At 41.4% G+C, this 20343-nt stretch overlaps 1 protein-coding gene across 1 annotated transcript; it reads left to right on the top strand.

Moving 5' to 3' along the window:
- Positions 1–869: 869 nt before the first annotated feature.
- On the top strand, positions 870–20331 carry grm2b (glutamate receptor, metabotropic 2b). Its single transcript, XM_049733008.2, has 7 exons — positions 870–1020; positions 4265–4504; positions 7567–8183; positions 14242–15079; positions 15607–16670; positions 18169–18361; positions 19061–20331. Exons 3-7 carry the CDS (start codon positions 7671–7673, stop codon positions 19132–19134), a joined length of 2682 nt encoding a protein of 893 aa, XP_049588965.1. The 5' UTR covers positions 870–1020; positions 4265–4504; positions 7567–7670; the 3' UTR covers positions 19135–20331.
- The last annotated feature ends 12 nt before the right edge of the window (positions 20332–20343 follow it).

Here is a 20343-nt window from a genome sequence, read left to right as displayed (position 1 = left end):
AACTAAACAATCCTAGTATTTTTTTTTTTTAAGATCTGCTTCTGCATTTCTGCCTCCAGCAGATAAAGTAGCCACAGACTCTGTGGCCAATTGAAATCCGAGCATCTCTCCAGGGAGAAACGTGGCCCGAAAGGTACTGACCTGAGGGCACAAACCACAAATCTCTCTGCATTAATGGTTTACTGAGCTCAATTTTCATTCTAACACCGCAAAGGAGGTGACAGCCAAAAACTACTCAGCCGCACCGTAACAGTGTTCCATAAGTCAATGAAACAATAAGGCCAGCAAAAGAATAAAATATTTATTCAATTTGGAATAGTGGCAACTGATGAATTCCAAATACTTTATTCTTTTCAATCAGATTTTTCAAGTATCCATGCATGGCATTATTTAAGAGCTACAAGAATGATTGGTGGCAAGATTCTGCCATTTTACAAACGAGTGTATTTTTTTTTCCATTTGTTATTGTTAGCAATAAGGAGGTTGTTTAGCATTTAGCACAATTTACCACTTTGGTCAAGAAGTCAAATTAGAGGGGTAAAAAACAGGCAGCACCGATTCTTGAATTTATTTGAAATTGGATATGCCTCTGGGACGTGAAAAGAATGCTGGATGTTTATCTGTTAAATGTTCTCCAAATAAGACGATCTATAGTCGCTTTATACATTGTAAATCTAAATGCTAAAGGGCTTTTTGTTCCCCCGAGGATTAACCTGATGGATGAGATTCGCGGATGTAAGAGAAGCCCTGAGGTGTATAATTACATCCAGCAGATGAACCTCAGCCCTGCCTTGTTTACTGTGCACACACACACACACACACACACACACACACAGATGTACTGCTGAAATAACTTCAACTTCCCTCAATCTCTGAGACTTTAGACGAGTGCCTTCACACTCCATATATGAGTAATGAGCAAAAAGAAAGAGATTGACAGGACAGGGGGAATAAAAAGACTGTGATAGGAACAAGACGCCTCTTATTCAACACGCTGAAGATTGGGCCGACCTATAGCTGGTGAGAGACAAGTCCACACTTGGGTGAAGGTCAACGCTGAAAATGTAAAAATGACCTTGTTCCAAGCTTAACTTTGAAGGTTGCCTTAAAATGGAATGAGGCTCAAGAAGAGCAGAGTGAGGTTTTTAATTCATTCCAATACGGGAAAGACGATTTGAGATAGGAGTGTTTTGAGGTACAAGTGTGAATGAGGAATGAGTTAAACTCTTATCTCAAGGCAACAGAATCACAATAAATGCAAAATTGCCTGTGTTTATTTAATCATAATAGTATTATAAATTGGATTATTTCCTATGGATTAACTTTTTTTTTTTTGCACTTTAACTACATTTTTTTTTTTTTAGTTTAGAAAGCTTCGGAGTAATTTGACCCTGGGTGAAATGAAGTGAAGCAAAGTAGGAGCAGATGATCATATTTACATTTATGACTGTATTGCTGGACTTAATGCTTGGGTGAAGAGGGCAAATAAACTCATTAACAGCAGCGGTAAAGTTATCGGCACCAATGAAGAGAACACATTGCAACATCCACTCAATGGCAGAAAAGTAGACGTGGCTATAATTTGCATAAAACTCATCGAAAATGGCGGACTCATTTCGCCAGATGTCTGTTTTAATAATCGGTCCTTTCACCCGCAATTTCAATAACCAACTTTTTTTCTTCAGTCCTTGCACAAATGTTACAGAATTTTTCAACCATTCTTCTTAAATTTTATTTCGAGCATCAATTCTCCAAATCAGGCGGCTCGGTGGGGCACTGAGTAGCACGTCCGCCTCACAGTTAGGAGGGTGCGGGTTCGATTCCACCTCCGGCCCTCCCTGTGTGGAGTTTGCATGTTCTCCCCGGGCCCGCGTGGGTTTTCTCTGGGCACTCCGGTTTCCTCCCACTTTCCAAAAACATGCTTGGTAGGCCGATTGAAGACTCCAAATTGTCCCTAGGTGTGAGTGCGAATGGTTGTCTGTCTGTGTGCCCTGCGATTGGCTGGCAACCGGTTCAGGGTGTCCCCCGCCTACTGCCCGATGACGGCTGGGATAGGCTCCAGCACGCCCGCGACCCCCGTGGGGACTAAGCGGTTCAGGAAATGGATGGATGAATTCTCCAAATCTGGCTGATTTAAACAATTTGACATTTAAAAAAAAAAAAAAAAGTCCTTTCCTCATCATGCACTAAATGAGCAACTGTGCAAGGTTAAAATTAATTGACTCGTTAATCGAGCGGATGTCCTCGCATCAATTAATGATCAGGCGGCACTTTTGATGAATTGTTTTATTTTTAGCAAGTGACCCAAGAAATGAAATAAATAAATGAGATGTAGCATTCAACTTAACCATAATTAGAATAATTACTACCTTTTTACATTAAAAATTAATTTTACTTAGAGCTGTGTATTAAACATAACAGATTCAAAAACTTAATCATCAATGTGATTCATTTAAGACAACCAAATGAAAAAAGAAAACAGAATATACATCCTCATTTCCATTTTTTAATATTCTAACAAAAATTTATTTGCAAGGCAGTCTCACATTCCGTCGGAGTTTTTTTTTTTTTTTAAATATACAGTTACATATACAATTTTCTCGCCACTTATGAAATCAACCGAATGTGATCGTTTGTTGCTGGGAAAAAGCCCAGGTAGATTCATTACCATACCCTTATACAATTTCCAACTTATTTTTCATTGGAATACATTGCCTGCCGTAGCTGTCTAGCTAATATCTCTTGAATTTTTAATAATTACATACAACTCAACAAGCCCACACCCTTACTGCAGGATAGCGGTGCTTTGTTTCACCCTCCCTGTTATTTCCTGTGACATTAATTGGCATGTTCCTATCTAAAGTCTGAATTCCACCCACTGGCCATCCATCATTGTAATATAAAATACAAGTGTATTTCAGTAGAAAATTGGTCCCTTTGTGTTAGTTGAGAGAATTACGCAACAGGCAGGACCCGCTTGTCATTTTAATTGCCAGTGCACAGAAAACAACCTTATTCGCCCAACCCCTCCTGCACGGCTATTGTCCTGAAATGAAAGGTGAGTGCCAGCCCGCATGTGTGTGTGTGTGTGTGTGTGTGTGTGTTTGTTTGAAGTATGTGAAGGTGGCTGCCGAACTGAGAAAGTAAGACGCATTCGCACATTCTGTAAAACCAACTTGCTTCCTGAGAGGAACTGTACATTTAATTGTGTTTGTGCAGTTGAACACCTCGCTGCTGCTAATCAATTATGCAACAGGAATGCTGCTGATATCATATTCCCCAGGCAATGGGGAAAATACTCACTTAGCTGCAATATGGAATCTTGAGTATGTGCTACATAGACATCTTATTCGTCCTTCCTGATCCAATGAAATACAATCACTTTATTCATTTCTGTTTATTTGGTCACATCTAATATTTCTTTCCTCCTCTCTTATAGATGACTTTTTACTTCACTTGCTTTGAGAGTTCACTGAACTTCATATTGGTGGAATGGGTTGAACAGCAAATCCCAACTCAATATCTGATATTAACTTCATTTGTCTTGAAGTAACAAAGGAAGGAGCCGCCACTTAACCTCTAACTTCTGAGCAAGCTACTCTTTTCGTCAAAGTTCCCACCTTGAATTCGATGTGGCAAAATTAAGCAATCGGTACAAATGCCATGCCGTAACCAATATTTTAGATTTTTAAAATATTAGGCCATTCTAACTCCGTTTTACAAATATAATTTGCTAATATGATGGCCACATTCAATATGGCAGACTCACTGATGTATCACTTGGAAAAAGGTTAACCTGCTTACAGTGGTGTTTGCAGCGTTAAGTTAAAAAGAACGTGAGTGTAATGGTTAACTGTACACAATGCGCCACCCTTTGCCCAAAGTCGGCTGGAATGCAGATCAGCAACCTTCTTTTTTATTGATTATTTTTTTATATACATTTAATTGTCTTCACAAGTGTATTTTTGCTCCTGCTCACTAAGCTGTAGTTTTTTTTAAAACCGAGCTTCACCCAGCCTGTGTCTCGTTTGGCTTTGTTTGGAAGCTGCTGACAGGCGGGAGCGCGCATGCAGCGTGGTCGCGTTGCGCTCAGTGGAGCAGCAGAGGCGCGTCCGTGTTGCAGCACCACGAGCGAGATTCTTCGGCTCCCGCTTGTTTTGAAGTTCGTTTTGATCACTTCTCGACGACGAAAGCTCCTGAAGTTGTTTTATAAACGCCATTTTTTCCTCACAAGTGCAGCTCTGTTATTCTCTGCATTGCCCAGTGACATCTTTTTTTGCGCCAAGCTGGACTTGGATGGTCCAGTTGTCCGACGGCTGACAAGTTGGAGTGCACCAAAGAGTTTTGCCCCTGTGAGCAAACACTTCAGGACCAAGGACAGATCCAAAGAGCAGTTTGGCAAACACGGCACAAGAGGACAACATCTGCACGCTCCTGGTCACATGAAGCGGCTCTCGGTGCGTTCGCGGTCGCCAAGGAAAGCTGCACGTCAATAACATTTTTGGTAAGGCACCGTGCTTTTATTTCCTTCCAATTCAACGTGATTTTTCCTGCATCATGAGCCTCATCTCTCTGTTGCGCTCTCTCATTTTCTTAAATACAATATTATCCGAATTATACTCCACATTGTATTCCAGCCTGCAATTGGATTAACTCTTTTAGGTAATATAATCAAAACACCTCGATTTCTCAGTTAAGTTTATGAGGCAAACTGCTCTAGCTCTGCTAGAAACGATAGAAATATTTTGCCGTGTTTGCTATGAAATATGTAAACAAAATTCCATTCACCGGCTACTTCATGACAAAAAAATGCTCTTACAAAATAAATAACGGTAGCTTTATGACTATTATAATATATTTGTTGTTTGCAGTGCTATAAAACTGCTCTGGCAATATCAATTAAAACAGATTTATTTCCTCTCCAGTAAATACTGCTCTTACATTAAGATCTAGCTGAAGTGTAGTACACAGATTAGTACACTCTCTACCTAATCTAGTGGCCATCAGAGGTGACATCTTGACAGTGATGGATGATGACAAGCGGCTGGAGCTGTCACTGTCACTTTCTGTCGCGCTCTTCCACACCCAATCCATTTGTTTAGAGGAAAATCAGTGTTGGAGCCAAACAAGTTGCATTTCTATCTTACACTTGTCTGCATTGAAAAAAAAAAACACCAATTCAAATATGTATATATGTATATATATATATATGTATATGATATATATATATACATATATACTTATATACTACATCTCATGGGACGAGTGCCACATTTGAGCTCCTATTACTGTAACTCATAGGCACTAAATTAGATGTCAATACTTGTACACTGGAGGATTCCACCAAAGAGTGCAGAGGCTTTGTCTGCATTAATCTAATATTAATGAATACATTCAGATTCTATTCAAATGTTACTGAATGAGTAAATCTCATTTACAACCACCAGCTACAATGTTAGGTACTCAATCTAATTAGAACCAATAAGAGAGGTCAAATCTTGCCTTTGCAAGAATTGTAATACTACTTGGTTTTAATTGTTATTGTAATTTAACAATACATGGATGTGTATTGTGATTGTGAGGGACACTTAAAAACATTTTTGAGAATTAATTGATTGTTAAGAGTCGTGTGATTGTGTAAAATTGATTGTCATCTAGAAGAGAGGCAAAATGGGGCGTACAAATGATCTCAAACGCAACTGCTTCAATTAATTGGTTGTTTAACTTAATTACTGTAAGTGCAGAAGTTACCGGAAACACCTCTTGATTTGGTGAAGTTGTGAAGTTCAGCATACTACTGACTAAAACCAAAAAAGTTGTCAGAACTCAACTCAAGATCTGCATACATAGTGCTGTATCATACATCAAGTGAAAATAAGATGTATGAAAGTAGACAGTTAAAACAATAAATTAACAACATGGAAATGTAAACACGATAAAACCAAGGGTCTTGCCCAACATCAAACGGAAGGTCTTTCCAAAAGGAGGAATCACCAATGTAAATCGGTCATCGGTTCGGTTGTCCTCAAAAGTCTTGATCTCACCCTAGACCCTCATAAGGACAAGTTCTTTAAATCATTGTTGGATAGATGCATCACAGTAGAACTCAAGCACAGGTGCTTCTTAAAATTTGTCTCTCACTTAACATCTTCATACACGACTGTACGTGCCAATCACAGCATAGTTGAGAGTGAATCTGCACAGACTCGCACATGACACTCTGGCTATATTTGGACCAGACAATGAAAAATTGTGTTATCAAGGCATCTTTTATGCTAATGGTGAATGGACAAGTCCTCTCCGACTGCTTCCTTCCGATTGAACTTTCGGAGCACGAAGTCGCTCCGCCGCCACGTCTACATGGGCGTCCTTGTAATGACTTGATTGAAGGCTGATGGGACCATTTGAAGGCTGATGAAGGTCCTGGTTGTCTTTCAAATCGGAAATTTTTTTTTTTTTTTTTTTTTTTTTTTTTGATAGCCTGCCGTCTCATGTCCTCTATGGCGTCTGACTGCATTTGCACTTCTTAGAGTTTTGAGAGACCTCCAACCTCCATTTGGCCTACTTTTACAAAGGCTCGCCTAATTGGCTGTTCCTTATGGCGCCATTAATTCACACGGCGACCTTGCCTTTGCAACCAGAAAGCTGCCATCTGCTCCAGCACAGAAGAGCAATTAGACTTTTTTTCATGTTGGACATGGAAGTGACACTCTGACCTTGACCCTATTAGGTCAAACGTGAATGGCGACACCTGCACCTCGTTTTTGTGCTCGCCATGTTGCACCACCCGCCCCGTCCGTAACTTAGATCACATCTTCACACTCTCGGCGAACCTCCTCGCTGGATACAAAGCAGTGCATTCATCAATGCGCCGCTCGAGCTGCCACCCACAACCTGATGTAATATTTATCCTGAGCGGGGGAATGCAGCATTCATTAGACTCTTACCTTCCTGTTGTTTTCCTTTTGAGAACATCACAGAATATTCTTGGAGCATATTCCGAGCGAGGTGGATTGACGATCGTCAATTTGCGTCATCGCCTATTTCCGAAATATCACATAGCATGTGCAAAAGGTATGGATGGACACAGTAATAAGTCTGAATACACAATGGATTATGAATAAATAAGCATGTTTGGCATGGCTATTATAATTTAATGAGCCCTCTTCATTATCATTAGACATCACAACAACTCACCAAATCAAAACACAGTAGGCTCGCCTCTGTAGAGATCCATATTAGCATACACTGCCCGCTTCCCTGCAGTCCAACCCTCTCTTATTATTTTTTTTTGAACCCAGCAAGTTACCATAGCAACATTGAGGAGCACCACCATCTATGTGTCATCTCCTCGTAAGCTGAGAAAATCCTCCTCATCTGGGAAATGTCCGGAATTTCTACAGCTTGGATTTTATGTCTCATAAGAACAAAGTAAACAATTTCAGGTTTGCTCTGTGAAATGATAGAATTTGCTGTTTTCGTCACAAGGCTGGCTAAAAATCTTTTTTGTTCTTTCTGTGATGCCAACAATAATGACCGTATTGATTGTTGATTTTTTCTTTATAGGAAGTGTCCACCATGCTGTGTCCAGTATCAGAAAACACACACTCTCTGTAAACTGCCACCTCCCGACGCTTCAATACACTGACCACCCGAATCTTTTTTCCGCCATGCTGAGCATCGCGCTCCGCCTCAGGTCTTGGGCCTTTCCAGCGCCTTCTTACTGGCCCCTCCAGATCCTCCTCCTGGAGTTGCTGGTACCAGGAAACCTGCCTAGCATGTCCAGACTCCCCCCGGCGGCCAAGCGTGAGATCCTCATCGACGGCGACTTGGTGATCGGTGGCCTCTTCCCGGTGCACCACAAAGGCGAAGGGACGGAGGACTGTGGTAAAATCAACGCGGAGCGAGGGATCCAGAGACTGGAGGCCATGCTGCTGGCGCTCGACGAGATTAACTCCAGTGATCGCATTCTTCCTGGACTCCAGCTCGGGGCGCACATCCTTGACACCTGCTCAAAGGACACCTACGCTCTGGAGCAGTCCCTCGATTTTGTCAGGGCATCTCTCACTAAGGTGCACGACCCAGGCTTCATCTGCCCGGATGGGTCCCGACCCATCCAGAATGAAGTCCCGCTGGCCATTTCGGGGGTTATCGGCGGATCCTACAGTGATGTTTCCATCCAGGTAAATGCACTTATTCATACCTGTGAATATTTTAATGAGGCTAACATGCATGTTTTTGGAATGTGGGAGGATCTCATAGCAAGTAAAGGTAAAATCTGAGCACTTGCTAACTCCACACATGAAGGCCAGAGCAAAGTTTCAAATCCAGAACCTTCATACTGCAAGGCAGAAATGTTAGCCACTAGATCACAGTGCTTCCTCCAAACCTGCTGTTTAAAATATTAACTAACTAAAACGTCCTTCATTCAATTATTTTCTTCACTTGCTGCTATTAACGATTTCATTATCATCGAGAAATTTGATCTCATTTTTTCCCCCCAAACAAAAAGACACTATTAAGAAGACATGTTGCAATCTATGGTCCAACCATTTCTGGGCACAAGCATTTATTCCCCTGTTTTATTTGTAATAAAAATTCAAATAATGAGAAAATGTAAATGATCACAAAAGTGAATTCCTGCCTCAAGTCGAAATAACTAAGTGCCTCATTCTTTATTGCGAGACAGTCTACGGTCTCGTGCGTTGTAGTAAACACACCCAGAGCATTAATAATTGACTTAACACCTGAAGTGTTGGTGACTACGTGAACTCATGAATATGCAGATGTATTCATGCATGTTAATCAGTGTATTTGCCGCTGTGTATGCACATTATGTGGATTTGTGCGCCTAGTTGAAATGAATCAACTGCCAACAGTTCAATTAGGCACATACGCTGTTCTCAAATTATATAACTTGCTCCATATTGTTGATTTGCACAGGAATATAGTTTTATTGATGCAGTCAATTACTTTCATTGTTTATTATTATTATCATCCATTATTTTCATCATCTTTGAGATACCTAAAAGTGTCTGTTGCGCATTAGTTCAAATTCAGAGTTAGTAACCGAAAAGATGACTTTTGATTGACAGCTCAGATTGTAATATAAATGATCAAATATGTGAACGTCTTTAGGGCAAAATGTAAAGATGGTTTTGCCAGAGTTGAATGATTCCATGCATACATTTCCACTGAGTTTTGACATTATCAGAAGGATACCATTAAGATGGCAGATCCATTTTTACCACTGGGAAGAAATGCAAGCATGATGATGTCCTCCATGCCACACATGAATTATATATTGTAGCAGTCAAACCTTCATGATTGCAACCACCTTCCATTGATTTGTTTTCTAAACCTTTTATCAATTTCATTTCATTTTATTTTTAAACTCAACTGATTCTCTGCTTGCTTCTAAGTGCCTTTGCATAAGAAAATGAGAGTTGAGACTTGGATGGCTCCTCATAACCAAATCTATTTGTAGCTCCTTTGCCTCTCGCCGTGGGAGTATAATTTTTTTTTTTTTCACTATAATTGCCAGCACCTCCACAGAAATGAACATATAGGAAGAGGAAGTACCGATTCTTTGAATAAGACTGTGACGCTACGGCGTGATTTGAGTCTTGAATCAGGTCTGGGCATGAGTCCAGTAAGCAATTCGTAAGTGTGAAAGGCCATTTCAACAACAGGATGTCCTCGTTGAAAACCACTGGCATAATATCGACTTCCTTTTCCTTGCTGCGATGCCAACGTTTCTGACAAAAGAACAGCAGGTTTGCGCCGCCCAGACCACCCAGCTCCAAAAATGAAGCTTACACTGTCACGGCACTCAACTGTCTTGCAGGTTTACTTTGAGTCTGTCAAGACAACGAGCGCCTGCCAAGAATGTTCTTCATAAACTTAGCAGAAGCGTTTATTTGCACCATCTGTGAGATTTCTCTTTTAGTGAGCAGCAAAGCGTCCACCTGTGTGTAAGAAAGGAAGCGAATGGAAGATGTGCCAGTCTCTTGTGATCCTGACAAGGATTCTCTCATAATTAGACTCTTTCATCATTTTTATTTTTTCTCTCTACCTTGTCAAGGCTTAACTTCATACAAAAGAAGAATTCGTGACCATCTGGTGGAGGATGGAATTAGCGTTGATTGTTGATGTGCATTTATTCGGATTTTATGCCCATATTCAAATCCAGCACTTTTTCCAGACAATGCCTTAATTTACTTTCCAACAGGGGAAGCCAAACTTTGAATTGGATGCATGAAATAAATCAAACAAAACTTCAAATATGCACACAAATATGTCAGGTGGGTCTATAATCAATGTTTTTTTGTATTGGTTTTTGTTTTAACACATTTTACATATTTCTTGACATCAATACATTACGTATATATACTACGTATATAAAAAAAAGTCCACCATCTTTCATTATGAAACTGTATCCAGTGTATATTTTGTTTACATTGATTTTGCATCAGTGCAGATTAAAGTAATTATAAATAAACAACAACAATAACAACATACAACAATAATGATCACAATAATAATAATGATGATAGCCAGCCTTTTTTCTTTGCTGAGATTTTGAACTTGTTGCATGTCTTTAAATAATTAAAACAAAAAGTGCAAACATGGGAACTCTTGTCATTATGTGGCATTGATCACAATTTCTAAAAGCATGAAATTCAGCATATCTGCATAACATTAAAAATGTAAAAGTAACAATATGAGCCCCTTGAAGCTCATGTACAAACACTTGCACTAATTTTCTCTTACACTTTTTCACCCGTTGTGCCTTTTAAGTTAACATTTCTCAACTTATTTTTTTGCACACAAACTGTAAATTGGAGCTTTGTTTGCCGAAACACTGGGTGCAAATAAGAATCGTGTTGACAAAGGTGCATCAGTTCATACAACGTGCTTGTCAGCCTCCGCCATCCTGTCCTCTCACTTGCTTCAAAGTGTCGTTTTTGTGCATGAACTTCTCACACATTCTGTGCAACAGTCGTTCTGCTCCCAATTAACACATCCCAATGACACTCCTCTCACAAGTCAAGCAAGTCTTGATGACGTCAAGTCGAAACACAGTTATTGCTAACTTCTTGCCAGTCCACGTTTCTGCATGGTCTACTTAACTATTGTGCAAAGCAGTCGTTTTTTTCTGGGCCATTCAGAGAGAGGTTAAAGCGGAAAAAGCTTCAGGTCTTCAAGTGTCTGCCTGAATGTCATCTGCTAGAGGCTTCCACTTGACACACACCTCTGGGACATTCAGATGGACTTTCTATGTTGAGATGAAAAAAAAGTCATGACAGCGACATGAGTTAAGAAACATATAGGCACTATTCCAGATGGCTTAGTTTAATTCCGATTTTTTGGATTAGAATCCCGTAATGCTGCAGATTTTTTTTAAGTGTTTTTTTTTTCAAGAACAAATGTAACCAGAATTCCAGATAAAAATTTCCAGACAAAAACGCAGAATTCCTATCAAACAACTATTTCTGAGCCTAGTCTGCCATCTTTGTGACTACAAATAATTTGAAACAACATTGCTTTCATATTAGCGAAAAACATCCAGTACTCAGTTTTATAGCTGCCATGTTTCTGGAGGTACAGTCATAGTATTTCGGTCAACTAATTTCTTACGACAAAGTCTTGAATCGCGAATGACGTCACGGTCTGAACTTTGTGACCGTAACTGATAATTTAATTAGCTCGTAACACTCATGGTTGTAGAAATGTAATCCTCCATAACTCATCTTTTACCACGCTCACTGAAGCGGAAGTTATGACACGGAGCAGGCGGACCAATTTTTCGGGGATGAAAGCACTGAACTGTAAAGAGCATATAATTGCTGTCAGTCTGCTTGTAGGGTTAAGCTAACGTGCGAGAGACTTTTAATAAGAAATCTCGGCCAGAACCAAACTCCACTAAATTGCCTACCTATGTATAAGTTGATCCAATGTATCTATTAAACAACATGCGACATCAAACGTGTCCCCGATACTTCCAAGACCGTTTATCAGCCCGCAGTATGGAAAAGATGCAAATTCAATATGGACGTATAGGCGCCAGTGGGCGATTTCATATATATTCATCGGCCGACTGCACTCACAGATGAAGCACTAACGGGTACGTGGCGTGGCGTGCCTGTTTGAATCCATCACATTGACTCATTTCATACCCTCCAGAACTAGTAGAATGCCTGCCGCCTGTGCCATCTCTTGTCTTTGGGCTGTTGCAGTAGAAGGAGGTCAAATGCGTGGGTACGTGTCCATTACGCTTTTGTAACTTCTCAGGCCACACGTGTTGGTGGTGTGTTATCGGTGGGAATACACAAAGTGCGTCTCTGCTTGGTCGTATACGTTTACAAGGGGAGAAATACCCTTAATAGACCTAATGTTGGAGAAATATTCAACAAAAGTATCTGCTGTACTTATCCTTGTGACCAATGGAATGTCGTACAAACATCCCCACCTACCTATACTTACCGCCATCTACTAGCTGTTTAACTTTAAACTACTGCCACAATCAAAGCCATAATGTTAAATGTGGCCCGTGAGTGGAATACTGTACGACGATGAACGGTCAATAATATGACTCCTGGATTTATTTTTGTGTACGGGCAGGAATTAATTATTTTATAAAAAGACTTTAATGGCTTAATCTTTAAAGGGGATGTTTTCAGTATTACACCCATGAGGACATAATTGTTAGGGAAGCCCCCGAGGCTTACAGTAAAGCAAGAGGGATGCATAATAAGCGTGTTTGTGTTCAATAATCACCATGGTGTCTCGTGAGGACTCATAGAAATACCCCCCCCCCCCCCCCCCCCCCCCACACACACACACACACACACACACTTCTCCATCTGGTCTGTTTCTGTGCTTTGTTGCCAAAAAATGTATTCAAACAGTTACGACCTCTCGAGTAAATAATGTGACAATTCTACTTTGATAAAGCCAATTTTTCATACGACATACATAAGTTAAAAGACAAATACATTCATTTGGATGGAGACTGATGAATATGTATCAAGTGCAAAACGAGGTTTCTGTCTTTGAGATTTGTTTTCAGGGAATTTTGCTCTGAGCAACCAATCAGAGGATGGAAAAATGATGACATTTGTGTGCCAGCTAGCTGGACCCCTGGGCCCAATCTGAAATCCGATATAAGTTAAAGAAGCAGTCGGCAGTACATGCGAGTCTGAAATCTTATTGGGCAAAAAAAAAAAAAAAAATCAACAGTGCAGACAAGATAAATGACCAGAAATAATTCATACAATTTCACGAAACATATATTCAAATTTAGATTGTCGTAGACTAAACTTTGCACTAGCAGTAAAATAAAATGACTCCTGTTTTTATGTCAAGCGCACAGGGGCCAATTAACCAAAATAGGCTCCCAAAGTTCTCCATTGTTTTTTAATGTCTGTGGGTCAAATTTGAATATAGATAGTTCAAAACAATGGGAGGTTTGGTTCGAGAGATAGCTTGGCGAAGAGAGACGGAGTGAAAAGCCCGCGGTGACAGCAGCAAAGCTTAAGAGCAACAAAACAGCCTGATAAAATCCCCCTCGTTGGTCATTGCGGGTGTTGGCATTAAGCTACGGGTCTGATGGCTGAAGCCGCTGGCGATGCGGACCCTGACTGAGTAAACAGCTTGATGGTGACAAACACTCCACTGCTCCATTCAGCTGAAGTGCGTTAAAATGCAAGTCAATGAATGGACCGACTTTACATACTGTCGGCATGGATGGATAGAAGTATAAATGTGATGTACATGAAATCTTAGCGTAGAATAATTCAATGTTGTTGTTCATGCTTTGTTTTTGCAGCTTTGCACTTCTGTCCAGACGCAGTTATCTGTCAAACGAAAACCAAAAAAAGGAACCAGCGGTGATTCCCCATTGTGTAGTGCAGTCTCTACATGCACACAGAGAAACTATTAAGTTCCATGAAAAAGAGCCTCTTCCATGAAATTAAATTGGAAGCAAAGACCAAAACAGTTACCGGAAGGGCCAACATCCAAATTAACAAATGCTAATGTCTCTTTTTTTCCCCGAATAGGCCATTCCTTGTAAAATGTCCAGAAATGGACAATTCCCGCAGGTTTTTTTTTTTTTTTTTTTGCAACACAAAGACAAATGTTTAAGCCAGGCAGGTGTTAAAAGTCTTTGAGCAAAAAAGTATATTGACTAAAAATTTCAATGTGGATTTCTCTAAAATCCGTTTTGTTTCTCTGAAGGTGGCCAACCTCCTTCGACTCTTCCAGATCCCTCAAATCAGCTACGCCTCCACCAGTGCCAAACTAAGTGACAAATCCCGTTATGACTACTTTGCCCGCACCGTGCCCGCAGACTTCTACCAAGCCAAAGCCATGGCGGAGATTCTGCGTTATTTCAAATGGACCTACGTGTCCACTGTGGCATCGGAGGGCGACTACGGCGAGACGGGGATCGACGCCTTCCAGCAAGAGGCCCGCTCCCACCAAATCTGCATCGCCACCTCGGCCAAGGTGAGCCGTTCCATGAACCGTCAGGGCTTTGAGAACGTGATCCGCTCCCTGCAGCAGAAGTCCAACGCCAAGGTGGTCATCATGTTCACCCGTAGCGAGGATGCCAGGGAGCTGCTGGTGGCCGCTGCCCGCATGAAAGTCAATTTCATCTGGGTGGCCAGTGACGGCTGGGGAGCGCAGGAGAGCGTGGTGAGGGGCAGCGAGACGGCTGCGGATGGCGCTTTCACCATCGAGCTGGCCTCCTACCCTATCAGAGAATTTGAAGACTACTTCACCAAACTCAACCCCTACACCAACACCAGGAACCCGTGGTTCAAAGAGTTCTGGGAGCACCGCTTCGGCTGCAGCCTCCAGGAACACGGCTGCAGCGAGCGCAGCCTCAGGGACGGCACTTTTGAGCAGGAGTCCAAGATCATGTTTGTGGTCAACGCCGTCTATGCCATGGCCTACGCCCTACACAACATGAGGCAAGCGGTGTGCTCCAACACCTCCAAAGTCTGTGAAGCCATGAAACCGGGCAATGGCAAAAGGTTCTACAAGGAGTTCATTCTGAAGACCAAGTTTAAAGGTAGTAATCATAACAACCACTTGACATGACATTATTTGAATCTAGAAAACAACAGTTATGGCACACGGAACCCCGCGGGCCTCACACTCCAGTTTGGAAATAACATGTGGTTATGCAAATGAGATGTTTGGCCGGATTTCTATGAAATAGCGATAAAAGTGATCCAATTTCGAGTTATCTCATGCCGTGTGGCTCACTTCTGATATGCGTCCTATTTGAAAAAAGACGAATGGAATCAGATGTCTGAAATGTGAATCCACTCTCGATCATATCGCAGCACAAAATATCAAATATGTCTGCCAAGGTGACCGCAGTTTAAGCAAAAAGATCTGTGGGAGCCAACGAATTGAGACGATCCATGACATTTTTGCACGAGTAAATATAAATGTTGTAAATCAAAACTAAAGCAAAAGCTCATAAAAGTTTTGCCTTTTGAGGATTATTTTTCCTGGAAAATGTGGTTGACTTCCAAATATGGTCATTCATCTGATGTCAAAACGATGATTGAACCTGTCATTCTTTTCCAGCTCCGTTTCGACCCGTGGACACCCTAAACATGGTGCGCTTCGACTCTGTCGGCGACAGCATCAGCCGCTACAACATCTTCCACTACCACCAAGAAGACGGGAAGTTTGTCTACAAGAAGGTGGGCTACTGGGACCAGAACCTGACCCTGAACACCACGCTGGTAAGCTGGCCTGGGCTGTCGCCGCCCACCTCGCAGTGTAGCGACCCCTGCAGGAAGAACGAGGTGAAGAGCATGCAGCCCGGCGACGTGTGCTGCTGGATCTGCATCCCCTGCCAACCCTACCAGTACCTTCAGGACGAGTTCACGTGTGCCGACTGCGGCTTCGGCCAGTGGCCCCTGGACAACCTGACGGGCTGCTACGACCTGCCCGAAGAGTACATCCGCTGGGAGGACGCGTGGGCCATCGGACCCGTTACCATCTCCTGCTTGGGAATAATGTGCACCCTCTCCGTGGTGGCCCTGTTCTTCAAGCACAACGAGACGCCGGTGGTGAAGGCGAGCGGACGTGAGCTCTCCTACATCCTCCTGCTGGGAGTCCTGATGTGCTACAGCATGACCTTCATCTACATCGGCAAGCCTTCCACCGCCGTTTGCACGCTGCGCCGACTGGGCCTGGGCACGTCGTTCGCTGTGTGCTACTCGGCTCTGCTCACCAAGACCAATCGGATCGCCCGCATCTTCAGCGGCGTGAAGGACGGCGCCCAGCGGCCTCGCTTCATCAGCCCGGCCTCCCAGGTGGCCATATGCGGAGCGCTTATCTCCTGCCAGCTTCTGGTGGCCGTCATCTGGCTGCTGGTGGAGGTGCCCGGCGTGAGGAAGGAGGTGAGCCCGGAGCGGAGAGACGTGGTGACCCTCAAGTGCAACAGCAGGGATTCCAGCATGCTCATGTCGCTCACCTACAACTGCGTCCTCATCGTCCTCTGCACCGTCTACGCCTTCAAGACGAGGAAGTGCCCAGAAAATTTCAACGAGGCCAAGTTCATCGGTTTTACTATGTACACCACCTGCATCATCTGGCTTGCCTTCCAGCCCATCTTCTATGTCACCGCCAGTGACTACAGGGTAACTATCGGGCACCTGAGCCAGAAATGTCAAATGCAATTTCATGGCAGGCCATTCCACCAAATTGCTGCCATTTGTGTCCTCAGGTGAAAAAAAAAAAGGAAATGCATAGTGATTTTTTTTTTAATTGCGCAAAGTGTCTTGCATGTTGAATTGGCTGCAAATACAATTTGAAACATTAGTTTGCACCACAAATGTTTTTTCCCGCATTTTTATGTTAGTCCTTGTTTCAGCTACATTTATGAAGTTTCTAAAAAAAAAAAACATTTCTGTATTGCCTTTATTTCATGAATTTTATCATTTTAAGCTAAAAACGAATTCTTATTACTTACGATCCTCGTAATCAAAATTGGACTTTCAGCACAAAAAACAATGCCATAAAAATAATAAGATGCCCGAGACAGCCAGGTTGGGTTGTACAATTCATGTCTGATTAAATTTTAAGCGAGGGGAGCGCGGAGCAAGCAAATGGCACTGATTCTGTGGTTCAGTGGAATGGCCCAGTTATAGTTTCCCTCACACACACAGAAAAAAAACTCATTTACATACACAAAACCTCTCACCTGTGATTTTCTCTAACATTCCAAAAATCTCTTGGACTAAAAATACCTCTACAAATATCAAAGGCTCGCTAACACACACAAAATGTTTGTCTGTCTCTTACCTAAAAACTCTCAAGTGACACCAAGAAGCCCCTAACTCTCACCCCAAAAAACGCTCACATCAAACAACCTCTCACACACATGGGAAAAAAAAAGATTTAAAAAAAACACACATTTTTTTCCTTCTTTGTGATATTTTTTGTCTATTCAAAATTATTTGTTTGAATATAATAATACAACAGATTGTTACTGCATGTGCTTAAAATTTGGCTACCTTTGGGTGTTACACATTTGAACAAAGGCAGTGTCTGGAACAAATTGACAAAATTTGCATAACCGTTTTGTACAACTGCACTGCTTAGCACAGATGGCTTTTTCCAACATTTTGCTAATCTAATTCAGCTAAATGACAGGGCGCAAAATGTTGGAAACACAATAACAAATACACAACAGGTCATTTGGGGTTCAATATTACAAATTGGAGTTGAATATAAAAATAACGGGAAACAGTTGCAACACTCAAAACCCAACCGACAGTATTTTTCCAGACGAAAGTTAAAACGTGTGAGGCTCCTCTTGCGTATGTTTTGGAGGTTATGAGGGGTCTCTCTATTCACTTCATGCTGTGCGTCTGCAAATAGAAGTTTTTGGACTGCGGGGCTATCCGGTGGCGTGGGAAGAGATGGTACTCAGGCACATGACCCCAACAGTCAGCTCATATTAGAGGCTGAACCATGACTAACGTACTCCTGACTGTCCGGTACATTTGATTAGCATTCCTTCATATGTGCGAAAGAAAGAAAAAAAATGGACACGTTTATAAAGAAGCTGTATATGAATAAAGATGTATTGTATTGTGTTGTACTCACCCGCTGGCATCCCATGTTTCCTGGCAGGTCCAGACCACCACCATGTGCATTTCTGTCAGTCTGAGCGGATCAGTGGTGCTGGGCTGCCTGTTCGCTCCAAAGGTCCACATCATCCTCTTCCAGCCTCAGAAGAACGTCGCTTCGCTGCGGGTCACAGCCAACCGCTTCAGTGCCACCGTGTCAGCCTCTGCATCCGCTCCCAGTTCCAGTTACTCAAAAGGTGCGCACATACACACAACCTCCAACTCAAAAAAAAAAAAATCCATAATACAAATACTTGGCTCTTCAAGTGTTACCACGATGACCAACATTAAAATACAGATGCATAGTGGGCCCAAGTGCTCATATACAATGTAACTCAAACATATCAAATACTTCCAAAATGTTTTTTAAATACTCACTCAACTGTATTAATAACTAAAAGCTAACTAAATAGGCTACTCTTCAAATCTGGTAAGTATTCCTTAAAAGTTAACCAAATACTTTAAAATTTACCGATTACATAGTGTAGTCTTAAACATTCACACTATAGGCCCGAAAGGTTACCTAATCACTCTTAATTTTTTTAAATAGCAACTAACAGTTACCTAAATACTCTTGACAATGCTAAATAATTTCTAGTTCCTATATGTGTGATTTCTTCAAGTACCACAAGAGGGCGCCACCAGTGATACTCATCATACCACAGATTGGGAATCAAAGGTCAATGTTTTAAATCGATTAGTCGATGAGGCGTCTTCACTACTCCTCATTGACGTTTAATGATTCCAGTCAACTAATCGCGTATTACGTGTTTTTGGCATCTTTTCACCTGATTGGCCGATTTCCTTTACCTGACTTGCCCATCTATCAAATCTAAAATGATAATCATGATTTATGAAATGACATTGTCGAAACATTTGTTCTGAACATATCTCAGGGTCAGCCTCCAACTATGTGCCAACGGTTTGTAACGGTCGTGAAGTGGTGGACTCGACGACTTCCTCATTGTGAGCGCCATCCCATCATCGTGCGTAAAGAGGCCCGGTCGCCACGGCGCCAGAGAGACAATGTGCGGGCAGAACTGATGCTGCCCCCCAGCGAACAGTAGGGATCGCTCGACAGGCCCTCGTTTGTATAGATTATTTAATATACTGTGACTTCTTTGGTTTACACTTGGACAATGTGTTTTTGTGAGAATTTAGTAGGAAATCATATAAAAAAGTTGGGCTCTATCTGGCCGGAATAATAATAATAATAATAATAATCTGTTCCAGGGTCATTATTGTGTAAACTTTAACAACTGGACAGGCCATGTTGTTACATTCACAACAATCTAACAAGAACTTAATAATTGCGCATTCTAAAGCTTTATTTGCTCATATCAAATTCGCCATTATGAAACAAGCCACTAAAAGAAAAGAATATTTCAATGTTTCTATTATAATGAATGCATTTTTGGGGGTATAAAATCCTACTAAATTCTGGCTCGTGACGCCTTGCACCGTGCCTTGTCCTAACTTGTCATGTTGTGTGCAGCGATAACGTAATACAGCTGTTCTTATCTTATTGTCCGTTCAGTGCTGTGAATATATACGATGTTTGAAGACTAAAAATGTTTATTTAACGTAGTAAAAAAAAAAGTGACCCATCTTAGTGAGCATAACAGATAACTCCTAAGGAAAATGTGCTGATGTAGACATTCTACTTTAGAACACGTGCTTTTATGTAACTTATGTAAATAAAAAATGTTTTTGTAATATCAGAATAGAGAATAGAGTTGTATTTTAACATTTTCAAAAACAGTTAAGAGCCAATAGGAAGTATAATTATGAATTTGGCAATACCTAGGTATCAATAATGTTTTTTTTTTATGTAATGTGTATCAACATGTGATGTTCTACTCATACGGGCTGAAGACCATGTCAGGTCTGCCTCCACATAAACCTGACTTGCATCCAAATTAATAACATTAACATGTTGCTTTCATTTGTGTAGGATGTTGTGAATGCGCAGCATTTGAAGATTTTCAGTATTTTTACACTGTGATGTGCATCCATAGCATTTATTCATTTTCTTTAAATTATTTTATTTTATTAACAGGGGGGGCCGGGCATTTCAGTTCAATGATGTCTCTCAAAGCTGTTTTGGTGGAAATTTGTAAGTCAAACTGCAGAAAGACGAGAGATAAATAAATGTAGTTGGCACTTGTATTGTTTTTAA

This window comes from Syngnathus scovelli, chromosome 11, assembly GCF_024217435.2.
Source record: "Syngnathus scovelli strain Florida chromosome 11, RoL_Ssco_1.2, whole genome shotgun sequence".
Classification (NCBI taxonomy): Eukaryota; Metazoa; Chordata; class Actinopteri; order Syngnathiformes; family Syngnathidae; genus Syngnathus; species Syngnathus scovelli.
Note: the sequence above shows the minus strand (reverse complement) of the source record. Positions and strands in the feature narration are given on the sequence as shown.

Coding starts and splice junctions, on each gene's coding strand:
- grm2b (XM_049733008.2), top strand. CDS start 7,671: ATGCTGAGCATCGCGCTCCGCCTCAGGTCTTGGGCCTTTCCAGCGCCT. Junction 8,184..14,241: donor ACAGTGATGTTTCCATCCAG/GTAAATGCACTT, acceptor GTTTCTCTGAAG/GTGGCCAACCTCCTTCGACT. Junction 15,080..15,606: donor TCTGAAGACCAAGTTTAAAG/GTAGTAATCATA, acceptor ATTCTTTTCCAG/CTCCGTTTCGACCCGTGGAC.